Source organism: Rutilus rutilus, assembly GCF_951802725.1.
Source record: "Rutilus rutilus genome assembly, chromosome: 10".
NCBI classification, from domain to species: Eukaryota; Metazoa; Chordata; class Actinopteri; order Cypriniformes; family Leuciscidae; genus Rutilus; species Rutilus rutilus.
The window spans coordinates 31,532,739-31,555,846 of NC_140215.1; the positions used below are offsets into that span (position 1 = coordinate 31,532,739).

Consider the following 23,108-nt stretch of genomic DNA (forward strand, 5'->3'; position numbering starts at 1 on the left):
GACTGTCAAGTAATATGCTTTAGAAACTATTTGCTGTAAATGACATTGAAAATGTCCAGTTCTTAAGGTGAAGAGTGTAATTTTTGTGCCACTAGTGTCACCAAATTTAGAAGTACAATTTATTCACAAAATATCCTCCACTGAAAGAGTGTTCTTTAAATAAAACACATTTTGTGCAAGCTGGGCACATTTTTTATATGTTATTGATGAAATGAAAAGTACATTCACCGTTGTGTGCAAGAAATAGAATGATTAGTCAGGTTACAACTGGCACCCCATACCACAGTGTTTAATCTTTTTAGAGAAATCAACCTAAGAATGGCTTATACATATGTACCTGGTGTAGGAGGCAGTATCTTAACATTTAAAAATGTGCACACTTTACCTGTAGTGAAATGAGTATTAGATGTCCCAAGTTTAAACAAGACATATAAACAAATTTGTGTTGAAATTCCAGGTAATTTTGCTAAATGGTAGCACTGATTTTGGTACTCATCAGCCATTAAATTATTGCTCTGTTATAGTAAAATGAATAGTTCGTCCAAAAATGGAATTTCTGTCCTCGTGTTCTTTCAAACCCAATAATGTGAAGGAGAAAATGTTCAGCTTGGAATATAGTGTACATTCTTTTGGACCTTTTTTTTTTTTTTTTTTTTTTTTTTTGCAGGTTTCTTTTTCTTTTTCTTTTCTTCTTATTTTAACTTTGACAGCCCCAGGAACTGCAGCATGGACTGTGTTTCTCAAAAGAAAGCAAGACGGCTTTCAAACAACCTGAGGGAGAGAAACAAAAGCATTTTGGGATGAACTATTCTGAATGAGGTGACAGATACCAGCTTTTACCAATTGATTTCCCTATTATTCTTTTTTTTTTTTACCTTTTCTGATATTCTCAGTAAATATAAAAGTCATAAAAAGCTCAGTAATGACAAGTCTCAGTAATGTTGTTTCTTCAGTGTTCATCAATAGCTTTACTATTCTAAATAATTACTTATCTAATCATGTTTATGCACATGCATTGTAAGATAAGCTCAGTATAGAGGTATTATGGTGAACAACTTAACTGTATGACATGAATAATCGCTAATTAGCCACGTAGGAGGAATTGTCCGATATATCACCATATGGCTTGGAGAAAATAATATTTGCTAACATTTCCTTGGCAAATAAATATGTACAGCTTGTCATGCCATCAGAGGGAGAGAAATATTTTAACATGCACTTGAGGGTGTCATCCATACCAGATTGTGCTTGTAGTAACAACAATCTGAAAGAGTCTCTGTACTGCATATGAACCCACTACAGGAACAGATGTTCTGAATTACATTAACCTACATTAGTAGCATAAACGGTGTATCTGTCTATATAAACACGCTAAATATCTTGAATTATAAGAGGGCTCATTTGACTGTTGCTAAAGAAGAAAGTTCTTCTATGTGAAACGATCAGAATTCATCTTTCGGAGTTTGGGTGGCAGGTGTCCGTCCATGCGACCTCCTCCCCCAGCCATTCTCTGAAGTTTCGGCGGCAAGTCTGCAACCGATTTGCTGATGGCCTCTGTGGAAATCTTAGTCGCCTTGGTAACCTGCATTTCCTCTGAGACCCCAGGCACAGAACTGATGCGTTGGAGCTTCATGGGCAGTTCTCCAAGGCTGTATGTCATCTCTGATGTGGTGGAACTCATTCTCAGTAGCTTCCTGGGCAGCCCGTCTCTACCTGTCATTTTCTGTACCTTGGTTGGTAATTTACTGGTGTTCTCTAGATCTTCCAGCAGCTCCAGACAGTCCAGGGAGCTGTTCTTCTCTCTACTGTTGCACAGTGATGGGGCCATGAGTGGAGAGGACATGAGTAATGCCTCATCCTGCTCCTTTGCGCTGTAGGGAGTTGTGGGAACCTCAAATGTAGCGTGGAACTGAGAATAATCCACTTTAAAGAATCCCTCCTCCAGAGAGATGACCGGGAAGAATCTGTGGCCCCAGAGCACCTCGTCCTCTGTGTACGATGTCCGTGCTTGACAAGTCATGCCTTTGAGAGAAGACACATGAAAAGGAACAGATGGAAGAATTAAAGAAATGGTCAGGGATTAATCAATCAGATGGAATTGGGAAAAGCACTGCTTCACTTAGAGTATCATACACAACTCTCTTGATTAGTACAGTGGAAGGCATTGGAAGGCATAACTGTATTGATATTGCTCAATTTCTGGTTGAGATTGGTTCTAAACTTCTAAACCTATACGTATTAAACACATTAAACATGTGAAGATGACTTGACCCTTGTCTTGAAGATACATTGTGTATAGACTCTCTGCTGCTTTTTGCGTTGGTGTGCGTCTGAAAAGCTTCATATATCTTCCTGTTTTGAATCATTATTTACAATCATTCCTTGTTGTTTATACTGCTAACAGATACTATAATAGATACTGCTTTGGATGCGACTAGCTTAGTGAACTCTGTACATTGTTTGGTTCCGGCTGAAGTAGAGCCCATGCAGCAGGGCAATTGGGTGACGGTGAGACGCTATAGTCGCGGGACAAAACACCGCTCTTCCATTCCGATAACAACATTAAACAGGTTCTCCCCACTCAGTGAAACACCCACTGAGAATCCTGTTGATTGTGCCCTAGTTATTGGCGATTCTATTACATGGAACATGAAAATAGAGACACCAGCCACCATAGTCACATGTTTGCCGGGAGCACCTGACATCAAAGCAAATTTAGAAGTGCTGGCAAATGCTAATCGTAAATTCTCTAAGATTATTATTCACGTCGGCACAAATGATGTTCAACTCTGCCAGTCGGAGATCACCAAAATTAATATTAAAGAGGTGTGTGAACTTGCAAGTACGATGTTTTGTAACATACTTTGGTTAAAATTCCCCTTTTTACCTCCTCAAAACAGCTCTGTTGACAGCGACCCGTTTCGGTGCATGTCTCTTTAAATGATAATGAGCCACTGCTCACCCCATCCTTCTCTTCCATGGGGGGTGTCACACAAGACACATAAAGTGCTGCCTTGGCAACCTGCCTTGGTGGACAGTATACAAATGGCTGAGGGCGGAAATATGCTAATACGGGACAGTCCGTCAGTGGTTGCGGGCGGAGCATGAGCAATATGACATCATATTGCTCAGAAAATCCAAACGGCTTGATTATTGAGAGTGTTTAGGCTTTTTGAGGATTAAAAATAAGGAGTGAATGGATTTTTTTCATTGTATGGTGGTTGTGTCCACACACACTGCAAAAGACACATTTATATGCAAACACTATATAAAAGTGACTTTTGCATCCGATGACCCCTTTAAGGATTATTAAGGGAGCACACTTTGCGTGCATTCTGCCATGCCAAACCATGCAGGCAGTAGCCTATTCTTCCATTTATGTTAACAGTGGCTTGAGAATGTTGGTGCTTTATTTATACTTTTATGCAGGCTTTTGCGCAAAGGAGCGGGACAAAACATGAGTGTTGCGGGCAGGAGCGATAGCATATATTATCATATATCCTGTGGGAGCGGGACTGAAAAATCCGCCCCATGAACGTCTCTAATGTAGTCCTCTCAAGACCTTCAGTCAGTGAACTTTTAACGTTACTTATGTAATATAGTTGATAAAAAGAGCCTTTAAAACAGAGGTCCAGCAGCCTTTGACTACATTTGTTTTCTTTAAAAGGGAAATACATAGCTACTATGTAGCTTATAATTAATTGCAAAGATACAAATACTTTATTTAATTAACTTTATGATAATTAACTTTATTTTTATTTTCATTGTGTTTTATTATCCCTGTTATAGTATTATTTATGTTTAAGTCAAAAACCAGATCCTGTCCTGACAGTCTTGTCTGTTTTGTCATTGTTTAATGTTTTTTTGTTTGTCTTGTGCCTTAGCATATATGGCTGTCTTTGTTTGTGTTGGCCATGTGCTCCTCTCATCCCGCCTCCTTCTTTCATATTACCAGAGAATTTTCTTTGCCAGAGAAGTAAAAAAAAAAAAAAAAAACTAGGAAGAAACGAGGAAACTCATTTGAAAAAGTGGGTACAAAGCAATTTAAAAAGATGATTAATAAATCTGAAAGATGAAGTGGAAATACGGGGGTTGAAGATGATAAATTCCAGTGAAATTGACTACGATATTGAGAAATCACATGCAATAACGAACAAAAAAGGGAAAGAGCTTGCAGGATGAAAGAAGTAAGAAAACATAAAGTGACAAGTGATAGACGTGTGGAGAAGAGATACGTGTGGAACAGAGGTGTGATTTGGGGAATACCTGTTGAGGTTAACATGGATGAAATAAAGACAAATTTGACAAGAGGAAAGATGCATGAAGATTACAGTCCTTTAAAGATGGGATAAAACAAGACAGCGGAAGAATACTGTTGGAGTTTGAGGATGAAATATTCCCAAACAAAGTATGTCTAGGTTACATGACATATAATTTGAGGGAATATGTCCCTAAATCTATGAGGTGCTTTAACTGCCAGAGATGTGGACACACTGCTTCAACTTGTAAAGGGAAAAGAAGGTGCTGTGCTAGATGTGGAGAGGACCATGATTATGAGAAATGTAGGAAAGAGATTCAACCAAAATGTTGTAATTGTGGAGTAAACCATATTGTGGCATATGGAGGATGCAAAGTAATGAAAAAAGGCAGGTAGAAATTCAGCAGATCAGAGTGCAAAATAAGATCTCATATGCAGATGCTGTCAAGATGGTGAACAGCAGGGGGGAGAGAGCGATGAAGAAAAGATGAATGAAATACAGTGTAAAAAACAACAAGAACATCCAAAGGAAGGGAAAGTACTGATTTATTTAAAGAAATTAATCATATTCATAACAGGAGTCATTAATGCTACAACAGAGTCAAAAAAACAAAACAAAAAAACAGAAAGGATACAAATAATAGTAAAGGCAGCAGTAAACCATTTGACCTTTACTGAATTATCATGGAAAGAAGTGAGAGTCAAGAAGCCTCTTTTGTTGGCTGATAATATGGTTATTATATTACAATGGAATGCAAGAAGCTTGGTGGCAAATGGACAAGAACATAATTTTATTGAAATGTTACCAGTATTACCTGATGTAATTTGCATACAAGAAACTGACACCTAGCTTAGATTTTCGAATTTTAGACTTATGGACTAAACAAGACCAGTTTGTCATTATAAACTTTTATATAACCCTTGGAAGATTAGTCGGATCCAAGGGAAGGCTAATAATCACATTTGTGGTGTGGAGATTTTAATGCTAACAGTTCATAATGGGGAGGGGAGAAAACGGATATAAATGGGCAGATAATTGAACAGATTGTGGAGGATAATAATCTGGTGTGTCTTGATGGAAGAGGAACAAGAATAGATGTTCACACGGGTAGAAGTTCAGCACTTGATTTAACAATAGTGTCGAAAGAGCTGGCAGGGGGTGATTTGGGAAAAATCAACAAGTGACCACTATCCTTTTGTAAAATAGTTGTAGAGAGGGATGAGAAGATAGAGGAAAGAGAGGCTAAATGGATATTTTGTAAGGCTAATTAGGGTAAGTTTGAATATCTTTGTGAGGTGGAGAGTAGTGAAATAGATCTAAATCAATATATAGAAGATATTGATGATACATTTAGAGAAGTTGTTTTAAAAGCAGCTAATTTATCGATACCCAAAAGTAAAGGGAAATTGAATAGAAAACCAGTACCATGGTGGATGGAGGAGTGCAGTAAAATCATTAAAGAAATAAATAATGCCTTTAAAGGGATGGTTCGGAGTAATTTCAACAAAGGGTCCTTTGCACCATGACCTCGAGCCAAACACCCCCCCCCAAAAAATTAAATTTGGGATACCGCAGCCGGGATAGATACATGTGTTTGGCATCTTGTCCTATCTTTTAAATCCCGCTGCAGTAGTTTGAAGTAACTGTGTCTGACTATCTCTATAGGGGGTGTTTGGTTCGAGGTCATGGTGCAAAGGACCCTAGGTTGAAATTACTCCGAACCATCCCTTTAATATGTTGAGAGGAACCCATCATTTTCAAACATTAGTGGAGTACAAAAAAAACTCAAGTAAAGAAAGTGGTGAGAAAGGCAAAAAGAAATGGCTGGAGAGAATATTGCAATTAAATAGGCAGAACAACTCTTTAAGGCGGGCATAAACGGGGTGAGTTCGGACATTCGGAAGGTCCTGAGATATTGCACGTTACGAGTCAGTTAACCTGATTATCGCATCAAAGCAGCTGGTACACGGCACTACTGTCCTGCACAAATTTTATCCCGAGCCGGCGGCAATCACGTGAGCTTTCACGCTAAACACAGATACCGGAGCTTTCAATGTTGCAGGCAACTATAGCTTCAGATAGAAAAATAACAGAAATGTGTGAGCAAATGATTTGTTGAAAAGCAGAGAACAGTAGCCATTCCTTTCGAGAGAGAGAGAGAGAGAGAATGCGCACGCTGTATGGTTGCTGCCACTGAGGTATAGCCCCATTGATCTAGCCTGTGACGTGCTTGTGTATGATTTGCCAATAGGGGACAAAAAAAATCGGTCCGACTTCCCAAATTTTTTAAACATGTTTAAAAATTATCAGGAGGTCGGAAAGTGCTCGTAACGTGCTCGGCTCGTAATTCCTCTCACACGCTGCAAGCCGCGACCATGCAAGCATCACCGATTTCCACACGATTTCTCCCAAGTGAAAAAAAAATCATCTGCGAGTTCATAAAACGGCAAAAATCGCACCGTGTACGCCCGCCTTTAGGTGTAGGGGAATGATAAGAAAGATGAGGGGAATTAGAAGAAATTGGCAATAAAATCTATTGCAATTAAATTAATTTATCACAATAAAATTAAAATTAAAATCTGGAGAAATCATAGCAGTATCAAATAAAGAAAAAATAGAAATAATAGCTAAGACTTTTGTTGAAATTCATAGTTCTAAAAATGTATCAGAGGAAGGTTTTGGAGGGAGAAATTAAACTAGAGATGCAAATTTAGAAGCATTGCAGAGACAGGAATGTACAGAAGATGCTATGGATGCTCCTTTTATGTAGCAAGAAATGAGTCTTGAGACAAAGACTGAGATAAATGAGACAAAGCAAGATTAACTTCAGGAAAAGATCAGATTTGTTATACTATGCTAAAACAACAGGTTTGTATAATAAGGTATGGGAATAAGGTAGACGTACTTCAAGTTGTTAAGATGCAGTAATAGTTCCCATAATAAAATCAAGAGAAGATCCAACAAATCCAGCAAACTATAGGCCAATTGCTCTTACATCACATGATGGGAAAATAATGGAAAGGATGATTGTTGAGAGAATAAAATTTTATATTGAGAGTAGAGGAATGTTAAAGCTACAATATGCAATAATTTTTTGCCGCTAGAGGGCGCTACATTCCAAACAACAACAACGGCGTAGCTTGATGACGATGTGAAGGAGCGTGGAATGATGGGAACTGTCGTTTTAAACTCCACCGTGTTTGTAAATCAGTCAGACGGGAACCGAAAAATCATGTTCATGGATGAGGCTAAGGTCTTTTTTATAATGACATGCTTTTTGTGGCGAGGGGGGCGTGGTTCAGCGCGGTCTGTAATGGGAGAGAGAAGAGACGAGCAAGTAGGTCAAGTGCAAATGACGAACACCTGTGTCTTATTGCTGTGATCCGCATGGAGAGACCGCTTTTAAGCCGCACGCTGGAACGAGAGAGAGACTGAAGAGAAAATTGGACGCAGAGAAAGAAAACCGGTGGATCCGAGCTCTCATTTTTGAACTGTTTTGTGCCGTCGCGGTTGCCACGGTGAATGCGCGTTGTGCACGACTTTTGTTTGTTTTGTTTTATTTTAATAAAGTACGAGTCCCAGTCACGCCGATCCCTGTCTTCTTCCTTCCTGACTCTTGAACCTCATCACACTTTTATTTCATTAAAATGAATTAACCGCAAGAAAAGTAAGGTTTAATACTAAATTGGTTATCATAGATGTTACTGTATGTCAAATTCATTGTTGTGATAACGCTGCGTAGCTTTACGTGTTCTAAACAATTGTTGTAAAAGTACATTTGAACATACCCACATCATTTGCCAAAATACTGATTAATCTTTATGTATAACACATGCTATATTTATTTACATGGCCATAAACACCAGACGTGATAAACAATGTCAATAAACTAAACACAAATCTAAAGCAATAATACTTCCCTTATACATAAACATAACTATTACCGAATGCTACATTTGGAAAATATAAAATTAAGCATGCTTTGTCGACAGAACCAGCTGCAATCGGTAAAGAATAATTGTGTTCCATAACGACTGCACGAAACAAGCTAACGTTTGTTGCTTGATAGACGCTACAACTACAACTTCCGCATTTGTCCAGGACTCCACGCAGTACGAGCGGAAACTGAGGGTAACGCGGATATAGAGCCAGCTCCCAACCCAACTTTGAGAATAGATTAACGGCGATATTTTTTTTATCGCGCGATAAGAGTCTCGCGTTAACGCAGCACGTTAACGCCGATAACGGCCCACCACTAATTTTTATACATAGTAGTGTTGTGAAATTAATGAATGCATAATAATCATGATTCGACTTCAGTCTAAAGCGCAAGTTCTGATATTTACACTACGCTACTTCCGATGTCATAAGTTGTGCTGTAGACGCAAGTAGACTGCGTATGGCCATTTGGCCAAAGGCTAGAATTTTATTTTGTAATGTGTTAAATATGAATATTTTGCTTACACAAACTCTGACGCTTACACAAACTCGCTTTGCTTCAGAAGGCCTTTGTTAACCCCCCGGAGCCATGTGGAGTTATTTTATGATGGATGGATGATTTATTTATTTTTGCTTCAAACTGATGGTTGCAATCCACTGCCATTATAAAGCTCGAAAGCGTCAGGGTGTTTATTAATATAACTCTGATTGTATTTGTCTGAAAGAAGAAAGTCATATACACCTAGGACAGCGTGAGGTTGAGTAAATCATGAGGGAATTTTCATTTTAAAGTAGACTACTCCTTTAATTGTGATTTGTCATGTCATCCAAATTATATTTTTTCTAAAGGAAGTGTTGTGAAAAAGGCTGGAAATTAGTAGAGTAATGGTCAAACAATCACAAGTTACTTTCCGCTAATAAAGGACAAATACAGCAAATTTCCAGTGTTATATTTGGTTGGGGCAGTTTTCAGCTCTTCTCAAACTTCTCAACACACAGCCCACTTCGTATTGCTTTTAATCAATGCACAAATCCTAAAAGTCTAAAAAAGCCTAAAGTCTGATATGGTGGGCAAGACAGATGATTGGCTGCTCACCCCTGCCTATGCATCCAGTATAGATCCAGCATCACCTGACATAAATGCAGTGATGACACTCTTGACCAGGGGCCGGTTGCATAAACTGCTAAGACTAGTCTTTCAAGTTTGTCATCCATTTAGTGTTTTCTTTAAGACTGTTCATAACTGTTACATAAAAACATAGATTGGTTTAATTGATACTAAAAAGTAAGGTAATCAGACCCCTAACTAAGGCTGCGTGTCCACCAAAGTGTTTTTAGCCAGCTGAAAATGCTAGGCGCTCTGCTGAGACGCTTTGCTTGTTATGATATACTGTATCTGCGGAAGTGTTACTTGTATCTTTATATTTCACAGATAGTTTGTTTCTGTATTGTTTATATAAAAATGTCGATAAAATGTAAAGTATTTGCTCTGGCTCTTGTTTTAAATTATTTTGTTCCGTTATTTTGCTTGTTGGTGTCATCTGTTTACGTTGTACTAGCTAGCAGAATGTGACAGTTGGTCAGTATGGAATTTGTCCCGCCCTTCCCCCACTGTGATTGGACGGCTGAGTAAAAAGTGACAATGATGAGCGCTGCGTTTTACCCAAACATTCTTCAACTCTCGACAATCAGTAAAAAACGCTGAGCACTCAGCACTTCAGCGTGAAAAAGACACTCAACGCCTCGTTAGGCTCCTGGTGTTTTAAAAATGCGGTGCTCCCATTGAAAATAATTGAAAAAATACACTAGCCACAGGAAAAAAATGCTAGGTCATACTAGTTTTTAAGCCACAGTCTTGGCTAAGTTTATGCAACTGGCCCTTAGGAGCTGTATACCTTTTCCCATCCAAGAAACCCCACAACACCCAGTCTACAATGGCAGCGACAATTCTGTCCATACTGAATGGGTGACGTGGCACCATCCATAGCCAATTTGAAAACATTTTATGTTTAATTTATGGCTATGTTGAGCAGAATAAAGCATAAATATAATATAATGATTATTTTAATCATAAAAACCAGGCCTATTAAACAAATCAATAACATTTAGGGAAAAATTTTGAAAATTTTTGAAATATGTTAAATATTAATAATTTCAAAGACATTTCTATAATTTTTATAACAGTGGTGCAAATATAAGTGGTCTTTTGCCTCTTATGGAGCAAAATAAATAAATATGAAACCTCTCACTAATAATTGCCTGGGTCACAATAATCCATAAATGTAAATCTTGTCAGCCTCATTTTCTATTGTCTCACAGTGCTTAAGCATTCAGGCACCATCAAGCCAGAACAAATAGAAACAGATTAAGAAAATCAGATTAGCTAAATGTTGCTCTCTCTGTCTCTATGTGTGTTGCATGCTGGGAGCGAGTGAACAGAGTTTGGCATTGGTGAGACTTGATGTGTTGGAGTTGACCTTTTTTTCTGTGTTTTGTAAAGTGGTATGATTATTTGGGCTGACTTCGATCAGTGAGTGGGGAAAATGGGGACAAATGCGGGTGATTTATTGCAAATGACTATTAGGCCTCGTTTGCACTGCAGGTCTTGATGCCCAATTCTGATTTGTTACCTTTATCAGATTTTTGTGACCATCCGTTTACACGTTCTTTCACCCATATCCGATTCATGTGTTTACACTTGCCATTCTTTTTTCCATCCCACTTTGCAAACGCGCGTCGGGGTTGCTCTCGTCATTAAACCGCGGAGACGTTGCCTAATGCCTCAGAAAATCTGATCTGCCTGTTTACATGACAGTCGCATTGGCACATATCTGAATTATATCTGATTTATTTCCACATTTGAATGAGGCCTGAAACCGATCTCGAAATATCTGAATGCATGTGTTTTTTTCCTGTTTACACGGTCATAGAACGCATCCGATCTGTGTCACATATGAGTAAAAAATCGGAATTGTGTCACATTTCAGTGACAGTGTAAACGAGGCCTTAGACATGGATGTAAATGCATGTCTGACGCGTCTGTGTCAGTAGAGGATTGCCTGGTGGCCATGAGTGCTGCAGTCGGTGGCACAAATATCTTCCTCTTGGATGAACAAGGCAATAGTTATTTTCATGAGTCAAAGCCAAATGGTAAATGATTTAATAGAGAGCAGATTAATGATCAATTAAATGTTTGTGCCCGTTTTGCCTCTGTCGAGCCCATCAAAGAAGACTGTCTTGTCAAATGAACCCCCATTTGTTAAAAATGAGAAACTCGAGGAAATACTTCAGAGATATGGTAAATTAGTGAGTCCCATTAAGATGGTTACGCTCCGATGCAAAAATCCCGAACTTAAACATGTAATGTCTATTCGGCGCCAGGTTGTCATGATTCAGAATTCTCAGAGTGATCCTTTGAACCTGTCAGCGAAATTAACCATTGAGAGTAAGGATTACTCTATTTTTATTAGTTCGTTTATTTATTAGTTATTTTAGAGTCAATTAAATGTTTTATTTGTGGCTAATTTGGACACACTAGGCAGACTTGCCTAAATCGTAATGGAAATAATGACGTTAATTGTGTCACATGCAGGTTGAAGCAGGGAAGGATGCAGGATCTAATTTGCAATTTGGTAAAACAAACCAAACAGAACCTAACCGTGACAAATGGAGATTTCGGCTAATAATATGGAAGATGGTAGGGTGTGAGGTTCTGATATAATTGTGGACGTTGCGTCGTTACGACTTCCAGAGGCCGGAGTGGAATCAACACCGAGTAGCTTGCAAGAAGCGCATGAGGGAAGATCCCTGTCTGCTAATTCCAGCAATAGGGCCGTGGAGGTAGCTGAGGTAGCGGCCGACCAAAATGACATGCCTGCAGTCACACAGACAGATTTTGAGCATGCAAAAGAAGTGCATGATGCCGACTCACCGGGGATGAAAAACAAACACAATCTGAAGGATTGAAGGAAGTGATGTATTTAATGTCGGGGACACACTTAACGGCTAGCTGAAACATTCTAAGGCAGTAGATTTTAAACACAGACTGCGAACACTGACTGAACGCAACTGTCTCTGGCTCGGTGCGTTTGGGCATGATCGTCATAAGTATCAAATTACATTCATAATCGGCCTTACTGCTTAAGGCTACAGATGGAGGATTTCGATAAGGATGACGAGGAAAAATTTGATGGGAATGATGTGATGTACTCGGAGAATGATTCTGAAGGTAGGACTAAACTTTATTCAGAACAACAGATTAATACTTTTCTTGACAATACAAAAGGACTTCGCAAGCCCAGTATCGAGTCATACTTTTCAGATTTAAAACTATTTCTGATATATTGTACTGTAGCTAAGCAGAAGGCAACCTTTGATGAGCTTGATAGACCAAAACGGTAACACCTTAAGAAGCTTCTCTGTAATGTTAGAAGTACTTTGCATTTGCAAGGTAAAAAGTGATATGGCTTAGATGCATTTTTTGTCTTTTTTTTGTCTTTTTCTCATGGCATCCTTGAGATTTGGCACTTTCAATATCAATGGGTGTCGTGATGCTGTTAATAGGTAGAGTCTTTTAAATTATATTATGATAATGAGGGCTAGTATAGTTCCCTTTCGAGGGAACGAGACGCTGCATTGCTGATGACACTCTGGGGAATCCCTTCAACGTCAGCGCTCCAGAAGCACCTGTGCAACGTCAACCCGTGAAGCATAGGAAAACATCAAAATGGCGAGTGAACAGCAAAACTTTAAGAAGTGTGTTCACCCCTGTCCTTGTTTTATTCCAGATGGGGATGCACGCAATCTTTGTGTAAGTTGTTTGGGAGTGGAGCATATTCGGTCAGCCCGCGAGGGGGTTGATTGCTGGCATTGCGAGCGTTTACCATTGAGAACACTTTGCTCTCGACTAGCAGTATTTGATCAAAGCGGCCAGCTCTGTACCCCACGCGGTGCTGGTCCCACGGTTGCCGAGGCAACCCAGCATCTTCACTTGTGGGGATCAAAGATGGAGCTAGTGCTTGTGGTCGGGATCCAGAAGCCTGCTATTTCTATGGCTTACGAGGGGCGCAGGCTGCCCTCACCTCTGTCAATTAGAGCACATTCCACTCGAAGCATGGCATCTTCAAGGGTGTTGTGGTCGGGGGCATCCTTCCAAGATGTATGTGATGCGGGCGGCGGGATGGTCCCTTCGGGGTCACAAGCACTTGTGTTCTGAGCTGTGCCTCATTGCTTCGCTCTAGGATAGACTCTCCTCAGCATGAGGAAATATCTTTTTATTTCCGTGAAAATATAAAAAAAATTTAGTGGGCATATCATAGTGTCATCAGCAACACAGCGCGGGTTCCCTCGAGAGGGAACATCTCAGGTAACCCATGTAACCATGGTTCCCTGAAAAGGGAACGAGACGCTGCATCACGGGATGATGTTGCACCAATCAAGATTGGACTAAGTTCAGGAGCGCTAACACAGAAGGGATTCACAAGAGTGTCGTCAGCGACACAGCGTCTCATTCCCTTCTCAGGGAACCATGGTTACATGGGTAACCTGAGACGTTACCGTGAGTGATCCGCCGAGTTGGTGTGCTTCACATAACGCTGTTTCCATGAAGACCGCCAAATCTACTGCTCTCTGAAATGTCAGCATAGACTCGGTCAACAAGCGCTTTTGTGTAGCTTCACTCTTCAAGCCACACACAAATCTATTGTGAAGTGCATCATCCAAATGTCCCCCAAATTCACAGTTTTCTGACAATCCTCTAAGCACTGCAACACACTGTGTCACCGGCTCGCCCTGCTCCTGATTCCGCCTGTGGAAATGGAAACGCTCCACGACGGCCAGGGACTGGCCAGGGCATGTCTGTTATGTGCTTGAAGCTTTTCTCTCTCGGTTTGTCCGGCATGATAAGACTTCAGAGTAATCCATATGTTTTTCCTCCGATCACACTGAGTAGCACAGGCACTTTCTTGTCAGCCTCAGTGGAGTTAGCTTCTATAAAGTGGTCAAATCTTTCCATGTAAGTGGTCCACGTTTTTTTCATCAACCTTCTGTTTGGCCAATAGTATTAGCCATCTTAGCTAACCTAGCTCACTTTAGCTATGCAGAGAAAATAAAATAAAAGTTGCAGTACGCCTAACTACTCACAATTCACTGTGGAAGCTTCATAATGAATTAATCCACCTTATCGACAATTATGTATTGTTTTTCACTATCATAACATGTAGAAAACACTTGGGGTAAACCACACTGAAATAACACAGCCAACATTCAGGAATACTTTCTTCTGAATTTATTTTAAAAGAACACAACGGATAAAAATTACAAGTGGCAGTGCCACCTGCAGGCACAATGGGGGAATAGCACAATGAGTCAAATGACGAGTGAACGCTGGCGCGAACAGCTGCCGCTGCTCTCTGAAGGCTTTGTTGTTTTATTGCTTGATTAGCATCAACAATTTAATGATTTTAAATGTGTACCTGACTAATTAATCTGATGCTTCTGATCACGCAAATTCTGCATCTCACAATGTTATTATACTGGATGATTTTAATATACACATGGACAATGTCAATAACACCCTCACTAGAGATTTTATATCATGCCTTGATAGTGTTGGAAGACAACAGTGTGTTAATTTTTACAATTTACTGTAAACGCCACATTCTTGACCTTTTTTGCTGCTCTGATGAAACTCCTAACTGTCTTGCATCGGACTTACCCATTTCAGATCACTAGTTAATATCATTCATTGTTAACTTAATGGTAGAACAAATTTACATGGGTTGTTCAACATTAATCTATCCACTCTTTCTGTTGGACTTGACAATTTCTTCAAGAGAGATGCCTTTTCTACTCCAAATGATTTGATTTCCTATTATAATGAGGGACTGCATAGTGTGCTTGATACACTTGTACTTTTAAAAAACTTCGCTTGCAACGTGTATGCATTAAAACTGGACTGTTCATAAAGATATGTATACAGATCACATGCTCTATTACAAGAATGCTCTCTTCACAGCTAAATCTGATTACTATTCTACAATAATTAGGTCAGATGAAGGGAACACAAGATTGTTGTTTAATACAGTAAATCATATCTTAAGGCCACCTGATATCCTTCCTTCTCACCTATAATCTATTGTGTATGACCTTTTTTAATACCAAAATGAACAATACTCATCAACTCTCTCCTCAAAATAATATGGCATGTAATCTGTTGTATCTGCCTTCCCATGATTGTCTTCTGTCCTTATTTTATAGTTTTGAACTTCCGACAGGTCTTCCACCTGTCAGTTAGATCCACTTCCAACTCACTAGGTCAAAGCCTGTTTATCTCCCCTATCTGGTATAATAACTGGTATTATACATTCTTCTCTCACCTCAGGTGTTGTTCCATCATCTTTTAAGGTTGCTGTAATAACACCAAAACTCAGGAAACCGGGCACTGATCCTAATAATTTTTCAAACTTTCGCACAATTTCCAATCAACCTTTTCTTTCAAAAATCCTGGAAAAGGTTGTTGTATCTCAGGCTCATGCTCACCTATTAAAATATAACCAGGTTTTTTTTTTTTTTTTTTTGTCTGGTTTTCGTAGTACAGAGACTGCAATGGTAAAAGTTGTTAATGACCTGCTGATGGCAGCTGATTCTGGACTCTTAACTATACTTATCCTTTCTAAATGCTGCCTTTGATTCTATTTCCTATCAAATTCTTCTAGATTGACTATTCTCTATAGGTGTCACTGGTGTTCCTCACACCTGGTTTAGATCTTATCTCTCCGGGCGCACTCAGTTTGTCCATCTTAAAAATTTCAGGTCATACTCTTCATCTGTTACTATTGGTTTTTCTCAAGCCTCTGTTTTAGGCCCTCTTTTATTTATCATTTACTTGCTACTTCTTGGTTACATTTTTTGGAAATAAGGTATTAGCTGTCATTGCTATGCAGATGACACCCAGCTCTTCTTGTCTACCAAGCTAAATTATACTCTTCTTTCTTCTTCTCTTTTGTACTGTCCAGTAGATATTTAAATTCTGGTTTTCATACAATTGGACTTCTGTCCACCCTCTCATTACTGGGCATCACAAGAACTCCACTCCACTGGTTTGAATCCTATCTCACAGGTAGGTCTTTCATGGTTGCCTGGAGAGGGGAGGCATCCAAAGCACATCAACTTATCACAGGGGTTCTCCAGGGTTCAGTGCTACTCCTCTTCTCCATTTACACTACATCACTGGGACCCATCATACAGGCACATGGTTTATATCTTACCATTCCTATGCTGATGACACACAGCTCTACCTCTCATTTAAACCAGATGATCGCACAGTAGCTGCACGTATCTCAAGCTGTCTGGCGAACATCTTGGCATGGATGAAACAACATCACCTGCAGTTCAGTCTGGCAAAGACTGAGCTTCTCATCTTCCCTGCCAAGCCGACTCTACAGCACGATTTCACCATCCAGCTAGGTTCATCATTAATCACCCCATCAAGGTCTGTCAGAAATCTTGAAGTACTATTTAATGACCAGCTGACCTTCAAAGACCACATCACAAAGACAGCTCGATCATGCAGGTTTGCACTGCACAACATCAGGAAGATCAGGCCTTTCCTAACCGAGTATGCAACACAACTTCTCGTCCAGGCCCTGGTCATTTCTAGGCTGGATTACTGCAATGCTCTTCTGGCTGGACTTCCATCATGTGCAATTAAACCACTACAAATGATTCAGAACGCTGCAGCTCGTCGAGCCCAAAAAGGCCCATGCCACACCTTTCTTCATCTCTCTGCACTGGCCACCACTCGCTGCTTGCATCAAGTTCAAGGCATTGACGCTTGCTTACAGATAGACCACAGGCTACCAGAAGCCTACGATCGGTCAATGAGTAACGACTCGTGGTACCATCACAGAGAGCCACAAAATCACTCTCCCGAACATTCTCATTCACAGTTCCTTGCTGGTGGAATGATCTCCCCAGCCTAGTCCGGAATGCAGAATCCCTGACAACATTCAAAAGACAGCTGAAAACTCATCTCTTCCATGAGCACTTAACCTCATACATTTTTTTTATGAAATAAAAATATTTCCTTTTCCTTGATTCCCTTCCTTGTCTGGCTAATGCTACTCTAAGCAATGTCTGAAACTGTATTTTGAGAACTTCTTGCGTTGTTTGCCTTTTCATGATGACTCGCTTGCTGTATTCCTCATTTGTAAGTCGCTTTGGATAAAGGCGTCTGCTAAATGACTAAATGTAAAAACATAAGTGCATTGCAAATTTTTACTGCTTTGGTTGAATCGAGAATCAGAGTGGAACACAAATTGTATCAAATCACAAAGAATTTACTTGAATTTGAGTTTAAATGGTGTGTGAATGGTGCTTTATTGTCAATATGTGAAGGTGGAACTATGGTGTTTAACTGGTGATGTCTGATGGTCTTTTTTATGATTTTGAGATTTGTTTTGCATATGCACACTATAGCATTGCATGGGTAGAATATATTGTATTTTAATGGTTTAGTATATGTTTAATTTAAGAGTTTTTTTTAAATCAGTCTCTCTCTCTGTTCCATGCTGGGAGAGGGTTGAGAGTGGTGTTGGGTGAGACCTGAGCTGTATGAATTCACCTAGTCTTATTTACGGTTTATGGCTGGTTTTCTTTTCTTCCTTATTTGTTGCATGGTTTAAGTTTGATTTAGACTTAGTTTGATTATTGTTGACGATATTGCACAAGGAGAGATGGCATCTCATGAGGAGATGAGATGTATTTGTCCTTTGCGCAATGGCTTCAGGTGAGTGCAAGAGGATGGCGTCACAGTGGAATATGTGTTCATTTCGACTGGGGGGAAAGAAGGACTATACAGCTGAAAGAACAAAACTTTGTTTATCGTTTAATCAAGAATGGTCTCGTTATAAACGACAACTTTGTTCAGGTTACCCCGTTACATGCTCCGACAGCGAAAATTACAGAATAGAATGTTCCACCTTTTATTCCGGATGACGCAGATGCAGATAATGCATCCAGTTCCGGATGTTGGAACAGTAATTTGTACAATTTGGGAAATTTCCCAGTAGTTTCAAAACAATTACGCTAAGCTGTAAATGCCTGTCTCTGAAACACGTCAAATCTTTCAGAAGACAGGTGTTTATGTTTCTAGACTCCCCCGAGAACAAGCTGGATGTTTCATTCAGAGTGAGACACAAAGGGATTACTTATATGGTGTATGCAACAACTGGTATTTTAAGGTGCTTAGAATGCGGTGATATAGGTCACAAAACGTTTGCATGCCCACCAGAGGATAGGCCCACTGTCTCAGGAGAGGGAGATGTGGCGGAGCACACTGCTCAAAAGCAGGCTCATCTGATGTAACCGATTCTGATGCGGCGCCATCCGCTATGGAACTACATGAGCTTGTTGTTACTAATACAGATGCTAATGTGAATGAACGTCAGCAACATTGTGGTAATTGCAGGGCCCAGTTCAAGTAGATATGAGGAGCCTGTTTGTTTGGGTACAAGAAAGAGAGAGCTGTGTCTTAGCAATTATGGTAGTGCAATGGAAGATGTTTTATCTGATGAAAATGGTTATCTTCTTGATTATGAAAGTGACTCACAAGGAGGATCTGTATGATGACCTGAATGTGATTCTCAAGATATGTCCATTAAAGATCCTCCTTTGTATACATTAGAGGGAAATTAATGGCTTTCTTGATGAGACGTTTGAATTTTTTTTGTAACACTTTACAATAAGGTTCGTTATTAAACATTAGTTAACATGAACTAATAATGAACTGTATGTATACAGCATTTATTAATCTCTGTTAATGTTAATTTCAACATTTACAAATACTTTATAAAAATATTGTTAATATTAGTTAATGCACTGTGAACTAACACAAACTAACAATGAACAGCTGTATTTTTATTAACTAACGTTAACAAAGATTAACAAATACAGTAACAAATGGATTGCTCTTGGTTAGTTAATACATTAACTAAAGTTAACAAATGAACCTTATTGTAAAGTGTTAACGATTTAAAAAATTTTTTTCCTGATGTTGAAGAATTTGAGGGGTCGGTGGCGTTTCTTTAAAATAATGTGTCTTGATCAGTTGAGTGTAAAGAAACATTTTCGTTTAAAAAAACATGTTACAGTCATTTGAAAATGAAGAAAGGTGGATAAAAAGAAGAGGCTAAAAGCATTCTTATGTGATAAGCCATGCATCACGTGATGTTCTTGTCTTTTTTTTTTTTCTTTTTCTTTTTTTTACTGTTTTCTTCTGCTGTTGTCTTTTCTCTCTCCTTCCTAAACCTATATATGGATCTTTTGAGGGTGGGTTCATTAAATATTAACGGAGGGAGGGATAGACATAAACGAGCCTTAGTGTCTGAAATAATGTCATTTTATTGCAAGAAACCCATAGTGATATTGATAATGAAGCAGAGTGGGGGATGTGGTGGAAAGGTCAGCATACTTAGCCATGGTACAAATCTGAGCGCTGGAATTACTCTCCATTTTATCTCCACATAGAAAAGTTAGTATTGAAAAAAACAGAAGAATTTCTAAAAGGTTGTCTTGTTCTTGTTAAAACTATTATTGAAGGGATGATAATATACTGAATGAATAGTGCCGTTTTAGTGTTGACAAAGCCAATGAAATAGTTGAGCATGGAATAGTAATTAGCGGTTAACTTGTTCCTGTTCTTCCCCTTGTGAGTTACTTTCACAAACGTTCCACCTTTTGTGAGCAATGACATTTTAACTCAGGCTTTGTACGCCCCACAGCGAAACACATTCAGATACTGGTGTAAAGGATTTAGTGAGTGTGGCATAGTTTTCTGGAAACAAAAGAGATGGGTAAAATGGTAGCGTTTCAAAGAAAACTTCAGTGCCATTGTATTAAAAAAACATGTGAGGTGGATTGTGTTAGAATGGATGAAGATTAAACTTTTTTCAAAATGCCCCCAAAAAGAAAGAAAATTAACAAAGTAATTGATGCCAAAATATGTAACAAACAAAAAGTGAAGTGCACGAGGATGAGGATCAGAATACAAAGAGTGATGAAGAGTCTTTTGACTTCTGATGAAGAGTCTTCTGATGAGTCTTCTGACTGGTCAGAGTAATGAGCTTGATGATATCAAGTTATTTCTTAGATCGATTAAAAATAAGAGGTCTGCACGTGCAGGAATATTTTCCTGATCTAAAACAGTTAGTTGAAACAGAAAGAGGCCTAATGGCACAATTAGAAATTACAAATAAAGAAGTCTATCGATTAAAGAAAATTGTGAGGAATCTCAACTATGCAGTGAATAATGATGTCTGTTAAAGCTGCAGTCTGTAACTTTTTTTGGGTTAGAAATGATCCAAAATAAATTTTTGAGCAAGTACATAACCAGCCAGTGTTCAAAACTATCTACTTGCCTTAGCTCGATTCAAGATGGTAAGCTTGTAATAATGGTTTTAATTCCAGTGGTACTGGTGGATTTCCGCGGGAAATTCAAGCATGTCTTTGCATCATTACGTCACATCTGTACACATAAAGAAGATGTCCTGGCTAGTAGGCTATATTGCGTGTGAGGATGTTGGAGGTGGAGATTTATAGCCTTTTCTCACAGCACTTGATATAATTAAACTTATCAATTTGATGGTGGATCCAGAAAGGTTCAAACAACAATCACCAGTGACAACTGGAGACTCACCCGTTATAAAATGCAAAAGACTTCGGAGTGGCTACAAAAAAAAAAAGAGACTGTAACCGGGCCCATGCGAAAACAAGGATAAATATCGGAAGGGCATTAAATGTAGTCGCGCAATGCTGATGTTGTTAACATTAACAATTTGAGAACAAAGTATAATTTGCACGGTTTGACGTGATAAGCAATCGTTAGATTTAATCAGCACGATTTACTGCAATGCTTTTTTTCTCTTAGTTGGTCAGAACAAAAGTGGATGTTACTTGTTCAGATGAAATTTCCCGGTGAAAATTCTTATGTTGGTCATACTTCCAAAAAGTAGAATCTGTGATTCCGAATGACAGTATCCACACTGGCGCGGTGACTGACAGCCGCACATTATTTTTTGTTAGTTATGAGTGAAGTTCATTTAGCTACATTGAATGTTAATGATGCACGATATTTTAGAAAAAGAACAATTATATATGAAGTAAATAAACAGAAAAATATTGATGTTGCTCTTTTACAAGAAACTCACAGTGATTTGAACAATGCAGTTGACTAGGCGAAGGAGTTTGATGGTATACCTGTGTTAAGTCACAATACTTCAATTAGTGGGGGAGTTGCTATTTTATTTACAAAGAATTTTAGTCCTGTCTCTTATGAGACTTACAGAATACACATATGGCTCGCAACCCACGTATGACTCCGGGTGGAGTGAGCCTTCACACCTGGTCGACCTTGCTGCTGGTATGCCAAAGCAATGGCGTCCACTATCTAGTGAGACAACCTTTGGAGAGAGCCTTTCCCTTCAGCTTCCCACCATAACAGACAAGGAGCTGGTCTGAGGTCCTGAAACACTGCGTTCTGTCTACGTAAGCATGTTCCACTTTGGAACCAATTTTCCTGGCCGAGAACTGGTTCTTTGGCTGTCGAAACACAAAGAACTGGTTCGTGAGTAGGCATCGGCTCCGAGCCGGCACCAGCACTGCCTTGGTGGAAAAGGGGTTAGTGTGTTACAGAAAAATTGGGAGGAGGTGTTGGAAAAAGTTAAAGGACACTTGGATAAATGGAAATGGTTATTACCAAATATGTCTTATAGAATGGGCTTTTTCGTGTTGAAAAATAATGCATATTCTCTCCACTGGCTATTACAGGAACCGTTGTTCCTTGGGGCCCGTCTGGACTTCACTACACACTGTAATTTACCGGGGTTCAGTACCTCATTTCGGGAATCCAATGTGGGCCTAATTTTAAGCATGTGGAGGCAACATCCAAGCATTTGGTAATCAGATCTGTTCGCTTGTTTACTCGTTTTTGGTCAAACTAAATTCACGTTTCACAGTTGAAGAGGACCACCTGTTGAAAGACATTTTTATAGGGGTTAGTACTCCTGATATTGAGGATCCTTTTCCCTGTCTAGTTGTGCAATCCATTCTTGATGAGAGTATAAGAGAGTATAAAATCATGTGATTCTTTGTTAATTTTTGTCAAGTGAAGGAAAAAAGCTGTATAGAGCCTGTGTTTTGGTTTTCAATTAGAAGATGTTTGATAGAAAAATGTATACACCATGGCGTTCTGTTCTTAAACTGAGCAATGATGTAAAACCTAAATGGAGATCCTTATATAGGCCACCATTATCAAAGAGGTTAGGTGACATACAATGGAGAATTATCCATGGTGCCATTGCTGTGAATTTATTTATTTAGGATGAATCCAGAAGTCAGTCCTGAATTCCCTTTCTTTCTTTATAGAGAAACTGTTTTTCATGCTTTTATGTATTGTTTTAGATCAGAACCTTATTTATAAAGTTAAATGCATTGTTTTGTAGGTTTAACAAACGTTGTTGTATTGAGACTTTCATTATGAGTTTTTCATATATATTTTTTTTTTATCTGTCAATCATTGAATTTTATTTTAAATTGGCAACCTAAATTGTCTATGTATATTAGCTAAAAAAACAAGGTCAAACAAAGGTCTAGTGATGATGTCAACGTGAGTGTTTTAACTTTGGTAAAATTGAGAGTGTTGATTGATTTTTAGTTTGATAAAACTATGAAAGATCTTTACACTTTTTTTTTTTGTGTTTTCACAGATTCACGTTTTTTAAGTTTACGCAGAGATGATAGCGTTTTTCAAAATTGTTCAACGTTTGCACCTTGGAACCTATTTCATGGTTTGCGTTCTCGAGCACCAAACACAGTTGTTGTGCAAATGAGTAGCCCGGAATGCATTAAGGGTTT

At 39.0% G+C, this 23,108-nt stretch overlaps 1 protein-coding gene across 1 annotated transcript in view; it reads right to left on the reverse strand.

Moving 5' to 3' along the window:
• Nucleotides 1-699: 699 nt before the first annotated feature.
• The window catches only part of kcnj3a (potassium inwardly rectifying channel subfamily J member 3a), a 74,097-nt gene continuing 51,688 nt past the window's right edge, over nucleotides 700-23,108 (reverse strand). The window contains exon 4 of the mRNA XM_084420988.1: nucleotides 700-2,022. Coding sequence (XP_084277114.1) covers nucleotides 1,430-2,022 — 593 coding nt within the window. The 3' untranslated portion in view covers nucleotides 700-1,429. The remainder of the gene's footprint in view (nucleotides 2,023-23,108) is intronic.